Raw genomic sequence first — 11,396 nt, 5'->3', positions numbered from 1 at the left:
AGAAGGAGGAGGAGGAGGAAAGCATTAAAAGGATATGGAGAGTAAGTCAACAATATAAATGGATAAGGAAGGGATGTGGATAAAGAGGTGGCTTCTTATCCACCAATACAACGTTTACTTCGGTTCACATCCAACATTAAAGAGGACATTAACATCAACATGAGAAGATAAGAAAAAAAATAAAAATAAAATTCCTCAACAAATTCCAAGCAAAAATAATGTCTCTGTCGCTTAAAGGAACGGGCAGGGTTTAGCAGTACCTCTAACACTATAGATACAGGTAGACAAATTTGCAGCTCGTCCAGGTAACGTCTCAGGTGTGTGTGGGGGGGGGGTTACGTTCATGGTGTTTGGGAGGTCTTCTTATGTTAAATAAATTACCGGATCATGAGGATAAGGGTGATGGTGATTAGTCACTGCAGTGTGGCGAGTTGTCCGGTCATCCTGGGTTATTACTTGACACTAGATTACACACATGATAGACTGTTGGGTGTAGTTTTGTGTGTGTTGGTAGCTACTACAGTATATACACCGACTGCATTATACACCTTTAATATAGTTTATGTTAAGGTGACATTTGAGAGCGAGCGAACCAACCATAGAGCGATCACGGAAAAGTGTTTAGTTCAGGAATTATATATACAGTATCTTTGGTGAATCACGTTATATATATATGCAAGTAAATCACTGTAGGTGCGCGTGATCCAGGTATATGCTGATAACCACCCCTGAAGATGTGAATTACACGATATATATATATATATATATATATATATATATATATATATATATATATATATATAAGATTACACAGTCATAAGAAAGGTAAAAATAATAAATCACAGGAGGAGTATACTAGGTGACATTATTTTAACCCAAAGTTCTTTATATCAGTAATGGTAAAGAAAATGTTTTAAATCACCCAATAACCAACTCGACGAAATTATTAAAAAAAAATCAAACCAAAGAACTAACTGAATCACACCTTTGGTATGATTAATTAAGAATGAGCTGAAGCCAACGTATAATATCCACCAGGTACACGAATTTCCACACTACAGTAACTGTTAAAGACTACGAGATGTCATGGGGGGAGAGTCTTTGAAACGCTAAATCGTGTACGTATTCAGAAATGTCTATTCCTCCCTGGGCTTAAGAATGAGTGAAGTGTTTGGCAATTACTACGTGCTGTTTGTATCGACTCGGGGGATGTGAGACGTGATGGTTTTGATGTTTTAATGACACGAGACACACTTAGCTACTACTGCAAGACCCATGTGAGAGCTTTGTAGGAGTCGGGGAGGAGAGAGAGAGAGCGAGCAACACCAAGAGATGTATTAGTTTTCGTTGAGGAATTTTATTGTGGACAGATATATTGGTAAGGTTAATAGACGGATTTGGCAGTGGTCAGATTATTCTTACTTCAGGAATAACAGACAGACAGACAGACAGACAGACAGAGTGAACGAAGGATATCCTCATCGAGTGGATTCTAAAGTGATGCCAAAACACCCAGAGCAGACCGAGAATAACGAGGAGATGACTCACACTAAAAACTTTGCCTTTAATATTTTGTAAACCTCAACTTCCTTCACTAGGACTTAACCCTCTGTTTTTGACGTACTTTAAGACGTTTACTTAAGGCGGCTTTTATGGATCTCATCAAGTAGTCGACACGTCAGTTAATACACTATATATCCAGAAATTCCAGCACGATATACCGGGTGGGCACTGCGCTTCGCCTGGCGTATATCAGAACCTTGAAAAAACTGACACTGAACTTTGTTGTGTACATTTTACGCCGAGCTTCACCGATTTTCCGCTTAATGTCGTCATTACGCATGGGCGGCATTTTTTTTTTACTTAGTTAACATTTTCAGTTACACAAATGAAAGTTTTTAGCTCGTGAAATACCAAGGCATCGGTCAACGTGGAGTGTAATGCAATTTTTTTTTACTCTTGAAATTTACAGTTTTGTTCAAAAGTTGGGTGTAGAAAAAGTTCACTCTGACTACAGCAGACCTCTTGCTCATTAAGCTGTAAGACACCTGAGTTATCTTAAAGGTAATTAATAATGTAGGTAAAACGTTTCCCCACCTGTAAAAGAGCGGATGTGTACAGAAACTGTGTGTGTTTGTTTGTTTGTTTGTTTTACCCTTTCCTGTTTGTTTTCTGTTTCTCGTACTCTCTCTCTCTCTCTCTTTTTATCTGTCTTCCTCTCGTGTCCTCACTGTCTCTCCCTATTTATCATTTCAGTCTTCCCCTGTAACCTCTTCTTCATCTCCCTTTCTTTATCTGTCTTTCTACCCTCCTCACTCTCTATCTATCTGCCTCTTCTCTTATTCCCCCATATCTCTTCCCTCTGTCTCTCCTTCATCCCCTCATCCGTCTTCCTCCTCCTCTTACTATTTCCCTCTGTTTCGCTCTGTCTTTCCTGTCCTCTCCTCTTCCCTCTCTCATTCCTTCCTCTCATCCTCTCTTACCCTTCTCTCTTTCTCACTCCCTCTCTCTCTCAAATATTCCTCAACACAATATTAAGGGGTCCAAGTGTGTGTGTGTGTGTGTGTGTGTGTGTGTGTGTGTGTGTGCGCGCCCCTAAGCTGATCCCTTACTCATAGACACAAACAGAGGTGTGTTAGGAAGGCGTCTACCTCCTCCTAACACACCTGTCTACTTGTGTTAGTTAGTGCTGAAGGGTTCACATTATGCATGTCACTGATTTTAGGGGCTAGAAACACCGTACAGTATGAATGTTTGTTTTTTGGACACACACACACACACACACACAAATACACACACACACACAAATACACACACACACACACACACAAATACACACACACACACACACACACACACAAATACACACACACACACACACACGTACGTCATAAGCCACCCAAAACTAACTCATTAATGGACCACTTAACGATAACTTTTATAATTCAGGCGACCTTATCTCATAACCCAGACATTTTGTTACTTTACACCGCATTATTCTCTACAGCCTCCGTGTCTCTCTGGGTATCTACATTTCCTAGCGTTAACCACAGGTGGATCTCATCAAGTAGTCAACCCAATCCAACCCAACCTACCCGTGACCAAAATATATTGATTTAATGAGAACAAGTGCATTTGTAATTTTTATATAAGATTTTTCTATGTTAAGTCAAGATTTATCAGGTACACTTTGAAGCAGCTCAGTAAATTTCCTTCTTAAAAGCATTTACGGGTTCCTCGCTGATGTTTACAGTTGGTGAGGTCAGGTGAGGGGCCACACTTTTTACTCCACTGTACTCTTGACAACACTAATTGGACATCAGTCGTGTTTCGCATTCCAGTGAGGGATTGTTTAGTTTTTTGTGAACTGACACACACACACACACACACACACACAGCCGCCATATATTACCGCGCTGGAAATTCACATTTGTGAATATATTTGACAAAGTTCACTTCGTTCATAACATTACCTTCATGCCTCGAGCTTATATAAGACAACCGAGTCAGAGTGGCACCAGTCTACCAGGTGTTATATATATATATATATATATATATATATATATATATATATATATATATATATATATATATATATATATATATATATATATATATATATTCCTGTCTTGTATTGTAAGTTATCTTAAGTAACACTAAGACAGGTGGTGCACTTCACATAACATAATTATCTCATAACTGTTAAAGTCCACGTTTTTTATCGTAGAGTGAATTAACAAGAGGATCCTGGTATAGTGGACTACAAGCAGTGATTCGGTGATAGTTAACATTCTTCTTTATGTACAGTGTTTTCCAGTGTGTGTATATATGCTTTATGATGTATAAGTAAATAACACTGAGTTATATCCACCTCGAAGATGTTAGAGGACTTAAAAGTGAACAGTGTTAAAAGTTATCATGTTGGCCGGGTCTTCCAGCAGCCAGGGGCCAAAATACTTGTAATTTCCATTTTCCATTTACGTGTACGATAGGTTTACAATAGGTATGTTTCCATCTGTGTTCATTGAACAATAAAATTGATAATACACAACACTCGCACAGAAAACGTAGTTTGTAAACTATCTGGCTTTGCAGTTGACGTATAAACTTTTTCTATAAATATGGAAAGTGAAGGACATTCAATAAAATCTCACCACTTTCCCTAATGCTTGCCTTTCGCTCCCTCCAGCCCGACACTGTCCAACTTTCAAGATAAAAGCCAAAAACAAGAGCAGTTTAACAGCATCGTGTAGACTCGACTCTTGTTTTCAGTAAAAACTGTGTAAATTTCAGTTCAAACCCTGAGACAGTGAGGCTCCATCACAGTTTAAAGCCCTCAATTGAAATAAAGTTTTACAAACGTTTAACTCAGCCGCCATATATTACCGCACTGGAAATTCACATTTGACAAAGTTCACTTCGTTCATAACATTACCTTGATGCCTCGAGCTTATATAAAGACAGCCGAGCCAGAGTGGCACCAATCTACCGGGTGTGTTATATACAGTATATATATATATATATATATATATATATATATATATATATATATATATATATATATATATATATATATATATATATATATATATATATATATATATATATATATATAGTAGGTGTGTGACACAGAGCCTTACCAAGGAAGGAGTTCCCATCTCTGTCAGCAACACAATTAACATACGATTATCTGAGCGTAAAGAACAGTCCGGGATTCGCTTGACCACGACAACAATAAACCTGACAACCTGAGACCTGACTTAACCTCGTAACAAACCAGGTACACGAGGGGCATTTACCAGCACTTAATGACCACCAGTGACCGTGTACAGTATAAAGTCTTGCCATAGCAACTTCAGAATAAATAATGTGGAATAACCACTTCGTATATATACCACAGCCCAGAATTACTTAATCAACCACGGAATTAAAGCTTGATAAAAATGAAGTCATATAAGATAACTTAACCCAGAATTACTGTATGTCAGTAATTGGAATTTCTACAAGCAGTATAACGTTTCTTTGAGTTTACATTATTCCTTCAGTGACATTTCACAAATTCTTTCATCACAATTATTATGCAATATTTTTCTTCAGTGTTCAGGTTATATTACACAGAATCAGTGATATGAACGTAAATTCTTGGCGGAATTTTGTAGAATTTGAAGGTATTTTCCTGGTACATTTGATCTTATATTGATCATACTTGCTTTCATTCACCAGCAGATTATAGCTTACCACCAAGAGGTACTGTCCAAGTCTATAATTCATCATTACAATTCAGGTGACCTATAACATGGGGCACCATATTTATACAGTAATTATACATTTCCACAACTCTTCACTGTTCAGTACTTTATGATGAGTAGCAACAAGTAATAATTATATATTTTTTATAATTATATATGAAAAGAGCCAAAGGTTACCAAATTATACCAACATAACCAAAGTGTTACATTAATACTTGTACTGCCCATCATCATAACATAAACATTCTGTAGACCCAAACAATGTAAATAGTGTATATAGTATTTAATTGTTGTGATATAAATTTCTTTTCATGGTTTATATTATTATGTGGTAAGGAGATGATTCGTTCAGTTCCTGTTCTTATAAGTCATTCTATAGTAGAGTACACTAGTCACACATCATCTACTTATCGTATCAGTTAGACAGTGTGTGTGTGTGTGTGTGTCACTACCCTCTCCACCAGTAACAAGTAGTGGAAGCAATTCATCTCCATATAAAAATATATGTGGCCAAAATATATATATAGTGTAACCAACACATTCCAAATCCGAGAATATACCTTTTGTGTTTTTACAGTGCCCCCTCCCCTCTCCTCCCCCAGCAACACAGAACCCAAAATGAAATGGAAACAAACTGCTATTGCCCATTGCATTTTTATTTACACATGAATTTATATACAGTATCTTACAAAAGAAAAAATTATCCTGTATAAAAAAAATATGTACATGTTAAATAAGCTGTATATGACTTTGGTATTATCACAGATTAGGTGGGCAAAACTCTCGTGATATAAAACAGTTAGCAGGATGTCACTTCTCAAATTAACATCTTACAAATGGACGTCAACACTGATGTAGCTAGAAGCGTTTGATGTAAATGTTCGCTTTTGTTTACACAGTAGGCAAAAACCATGTCAGGGGTGATTAGAAGAGGTCAATGTCATAGTGACCTTGACCTTGGGGTAGAAGAGTTTATTTATTTATTTTAACATGGAGGTGAGTGGTGGATGTGCAGAGTCTATAAAAGTTGGGAGGGAGAATGAAGCCAGTACAATGAACAACATGACAATGGTTACATAATCTCACGTAAATCAGAATGGAATATAATGTTTTAATAAAATATTGTCTCTCTGCATGAGGTGAACGAGAAATTTTCCCAGTAAGTCCAAAGCACATATAAAATATTCTTCACAGAGCGTCATCAACAAGTGAGTGCATGTCTGACTGACCATCACACCCACCCACAGAGCACAACAGGTATGCATAAAAAAATCATTTTCAGTCAAAGTGACAATAACACAATACTGAGGCCGAGTATGTTGTATGGATTTTTTTCCGAGCACACTTACAAAAGAAGCATTTAATAGTAGATATTTGCCATAAAAAAATGCTGACAGGTTTGTTCGTTGTATATAATATATATATATATATATATATATTGATTGAAGGGGAAGGAATAAAGCCTAGCCACTTTTTATAAATTTCATACACAATATATATATGACTAGATGTTACATAACCATTGCTGGAGATAAATAACATGTACAGAGCTCCGCAATGCACAGACTGGGTCCCCTTCACACTTATTTTTTGCTAGGTTTTTTCTTCAATATTTTGTTTCCATAATTTTTCAGAGCATCTTTAAATAGTTAAGTTTTTTTCCAGGACAATCTTCACAGATAGGATTCGATCACTGTTTTTCACATCACTTTTTTAAAGCTATATATCCTTCTCGCACGTGTAGTTCAGCACAGCCACTTACCATACACTCGAGCTCTGCTGTACACTAGACAACACTCACACAGAGCCCTGCTGCACATGTTACTGCTACACACAGCACTGACGAACAGAGCCCTGCTGTACAGTACACTTTTACAGCCGGAACTTTACTGTGTACTGTCAGAGTTCTACTGTGTATAACTGTACATACAAACAATGCCCTGTTGTAAACTTACAAACAGAGCTCTGCTGTGCACTTACAAGCAGAGCCCTTCACTGCCCTACGCCCAGTAAGCGTCGGATCCCCCGTGAAGATTTTGATGCATGGACGCTGGACTATTGACACTGTACTTATTAGTGGACGAGGAGGACCTCTCTGGGATGGAACTGTAGGTGTGGACGACCCGTTGACTGTTCTGCACGTCGGGCATCGCAAATCTAAGCTTATCCCAAAAGAGCTTATCACTAGTGTGGATGCAGGTGTTGGTTTTGAGGTAGAGGCGGAGATCTGGGTCGAGGTCTCGCGCCGGGATCTCCCCCAGGACGATGACGATGAGCCGCTGTCGCCGCTTCTTGAAGACCTCGTGGTGGGCACTCTTGAACTGGAAGCGACACCACTCGTTTTCGATAAAGTTTTTAGAGAGAACTATAATGGTGCGGCGCGATGACTCAACCGCCTCCACTATCGTGTCAGCGAGGTACGCCGTGACTGGGAAGTCTCTGTAGTGGAGACAAACCCTGTAGGGTCTCTCTCCTCTCTCGAGCTCCCCAGCCAAGACTTGGTTCACCCAACCCTCGTCCTTGGAACTATAAGAAACAAAAGCATCGAACAACTTATCACGATCGTCTGTGTTGGTCGTCTTGTGGCACATCCTGAACCCACACCGAGAGTAGATCCACACACGTATGGTACTACGGTATAGGACACACAGGACCAGGAGCACCACCACGACGAAGGCGACACAGGTAGCGATCACAGGGTGCAACAAGTTGTCCAACACCATGGGTTGGATGACGGTGGACAAAGCAGTCGTGTTCATGCAGGTGGTAACGTTGAACTCCATGATGAAGGAGCCAGGCTCTTCCTCAGCCTCGGCGGTGTAGCACTTAATGTCTCTGGCATCAGAGACCCTCCGCTCGTTCCCATTGAGCCAGATGCCAAACGACTCGACGAACTGGCACTGACATGACCACTGGTTAGCACCAAGGGAAACACGGCTGAGGTAAGTGTTGTCCACCAGCCGCCACACAGGGAAGTTAATCAGCTGGTTGTTGTGGAGTGTCAGGATCTCTAGGTGAGAGAGAGATGCAAAGGTGTGTTGGTGGATGTACCGTAGATGGTTGTTGTGAAGGTACAGCTCTCTCACGCCTTGCAGCCCCTGAAACTCGTTTCCCCTTAGCGCTTCCAGCAGATTGTCTTGCAGATGAAGTGCCGTAAGTCTGGTTAGCCCACTGAATGTACCATTGTCGAGGGTCTTGACATTAGAGGCATTCACATACAGAATTTGCAGGTGTTTACGACCTATAAAGGAATGGGAGGAGAGGTTCCTCAGATCGTTACCATCAAGGTACACCTGAGTGGCATCCATTGGGATGCGTTCAGGCACTTGTTGCACATCCTGCCGTGAACAGTCGACAATGTTGGACCTCCACGACTGGTCATGGTAACACCCACAGCCACTAGGACACGTCATCTCACAATCACAGGCATCAAACTCACAACAGTGACAGAGGGCGAAGCAGTGGGTCTCATACTGGCAGAGGAACTGTGACGGGTTGACCTCCACCAGAGCGATAAAGGCCCCCGTACGATGGAAAGGCATCTGGCAATAGATGCTTTCCAAGTCCATGATGCGGGGGTTTTGACGTTCGTGCTCGAGGCCGTTGATCCTCTGGAGCCACTCCATCTTACAGTCACAGACGAAGGGGTTCCCTCCTAAATAGAACTCCGGGAGGGACTTGTTGGCCGGAAGCTCCGACAGCCTCAAAGCCGACATATCCATCTTCGCCAGCTGATTAGCGAATAAGTCAACACGAGTTAGGTTTGCTTTCTTAAAGAAAGTGAAGGGTTCCACCTCGGATATTCTATTATCGTTTAAAAATAACAACTGCACACTGTCGGGAATTTGGATGCTATTGATATATTGTAGTTTATTGAAACTAGCATCAAGGGTTTGCAAACTTAGATCATGACGTTCATTGTAATTTCCTAATTCAGTAATTTTGTTTTTATGCAAATCTAACCACTGAAGACTCACGGGAATAAAGTGATAATCAAACATTTCAATGTTGTTATCAGACACATTTAACCACACTAAATTTGGAAGGTTTTCAAATAAACTATTAATACTTGTAAGCTTGTTTGCATCTAATCGAACTGCTTGTAAGTTAAGATTATTATCAAATGTGCCACTTTCAATATTTGTTATAGCATTTTTTGCTAAATTTAGTATCTTAAGGGATGGGATATCACTGAACGTATCTTTAGAAATGTTACCACTGATTTTGTTGTTCACGAGTCTTAGCCCGTACAGGAACTCTAATCCTTTCACGGGCATGTTTTCCACGGACGTGATATTATTTTCCCCAAGATCCAGCGTCTTGAGGTACCTCAGACGACCCACGTCCGCTGGAATCACCGTCAGTTGATTACCATTAAGGTTGAGGTCCTCCAGACTGGTGAGGTTGCTGAGTGAGGACGCGCCCACGTCGCTGATCTGGTTGTTGTCCAGCGCCAGGAAACTCAAGACGTTCACTCCCTGGAATGCTCGATCTGGAATACTAGTCAATTGGTTGTAAGACAAGTCCAGTGTGTGGAGGTTAACACAAGCTGCAAATGCTGCAGCTGGGATGGTCTGGAACTGATTGTGGGAGAGTCTGAGAACCTGGACGTTGTAAAGATCGCGGAAGACCTGCTGATTCAGCTGAGAGATCTTGTTGTACGACAGATCCAGCAACATGAGGCGAATGAGGCCCTGGAAGATGGTAGATGTCAGCCCCTCAGATTTCAGTTCGTTGTGGGAAAGATCGAGCTCTACCAGATGTTCGAGGCCTCGAAACAAACCCGGTGCCAACGCAGACAGGGAGTTGTTCCTGACGCGGCAGTACATGAGGCTCGGGGTGTGAAGGAAGGCGTCCTCAGGCAGCGCCACCAGTCTGTTGTCAGAGATGTCGAGGGTGCGTAGACTGCTGAGACCCTGGAAGGCATTGTCGTCTACCTTCCCGAGTTCGTTGTGTTGCAGGTAGAGGTGCAGGAGGCGGCCCAAGCCCTGCAGGGACCCCGACACCAGGCTCGTGACATCGTTGCTGGACAGGTCGAGCGAACTGACGTCTGAGCGGCAGGTCGGGGAACCTCTGTCTGCTGGACCCTCGCCGAACCCCAGCTGCGTGATGTCTTGCAGGTGGTTGTGACTTAGATTGAGCAGTTTGAGGGTGGCGAGGTGGCAGAAGGCTCCAGCTGGTAATTCCCAGATATTGTTAGTACTAAGATCTAGCCGCTCCAGCTGGTGCAAAGGACGGAACACATCTGGCTTGGTCGTAAGGCTCATCACCGGCCAGTCGGAGTTTCTAGTCCGTAGTGTCAAATTTCTTAAATTTCTGAGGCTTATAAATGTATTATCCTCGAGTTCACTGATCTTGCAATACTCCACATTGAGCTCTCTGACTCGCACAAAGCCCGATAAACTGAAGGGCGTCAACACACTCTCGAAGTAGTAAACTTGGTTGCACTGAAGGGATAGTTGCACCACACTGTCCACTGGCACGTTGCTCAGATTGGCCACTCTCATGTCCTCATCAAGAGTCTTGAGGGAGCAGGTGAGTGCTCTCTCCCGGGCACTAAGGGCTTGGCTCTCGCACTCTCCGCCGCCATTATATCGCACAGCGAGGCCCTCGCAGCACACCACCAACGCAACGGCTATGACCAGCAGCACCCTGCCATCCCGAAATCTCGCACTCCACATTTTGATTGGCAGAATTACTTCACTGCTAGTGGAAATGCCATGAGAGACATTCCTGCAGACAGGAGGGAATTGGTTAAAGTCTTTAACTTGACTCGGACCAACATTACCGCACTGTTGAGAGGCGGAGGTGCGTCATGGTCCGACCCTCCCACTGGCTCAACTCATACTGTTTTACTCCGCGCGCTGTCTGGCCCTTCTGACCGACTGCGGCCGGGAAGAGTGATCGTACGCCTGGCACGCCTTACTCTTCCATATACTCTTTTTTTCTTATTTATTTTTATTTCCTGGATAAATCAGCTCTTAAAGACGAGATCTATTCGAACCATTGCTCAGTCTTTTTAAATAATTTCAACTTTAAAACTATTGTTCCACAAACGTATATTTAAGAGCGTAATAAAGTTTATCTTGTGACAAAGTGAAATCATTTTTCCCTCATAAAAGGACAGTGTAAACAGATGCCTTACTT

General features: G+C 41.6%; 1 protein-coding gene across 1 annotated transcript; it reads right to left on the bottom strand.

The window, feature by feature from the left end:
- Positions 1-5,887: 5,887 nt before the first annotated feature.
- LOC121874095 (toll-like receptor Tollo) lies at positions 5,888-11,110 on the bottom strand. Its single transcript, XM_042378009.1, has one exon. It carries the CDS (start codon positions 10,928-10,930, stop codon positions 7,250-7,252), a length of 3,681 nt encoding a protein of 1,226 aa, XP_042233943.1. The 5' UTR covers positions 10,931-11,110; the 3' UTR covers positions 5,888-7,249.
- Between the last annotated feature and the right edge of the window lie 286 nt (positions 11,111-11,396).

Source organism: Homarus americanus, unplaced genomic scaffold, assembly GCF_018991925.1.
Source record: "Homarus americanus isolate GMGI-L3 unplaced genomic scaffold, GMGI_Hamer_2.0 scaffold49667, whole genome shotgun sequence".
In the NCBI taxonomy this organism is placed as follows: domain Eukaryota; kingdom Metazoa; phylum Arthropoda; class Malacostraca; order Decapoda; family Nephropidae; genus Homarus; species Homarus americanus.
This window is presented reverse-complemented; position numbering and strand designations above follow the sequence as displayed.

Bases quoted from the DNA above. Each gene is read 5' to 3' on its own strand.
- LOC121874095 (XM_042378009.1), bottom strand. From the start codon at position 10,930: ATGTGGAGTGCGAGATTTCGGGATGGCAGGGTGCTGCTGGTCATAGCC.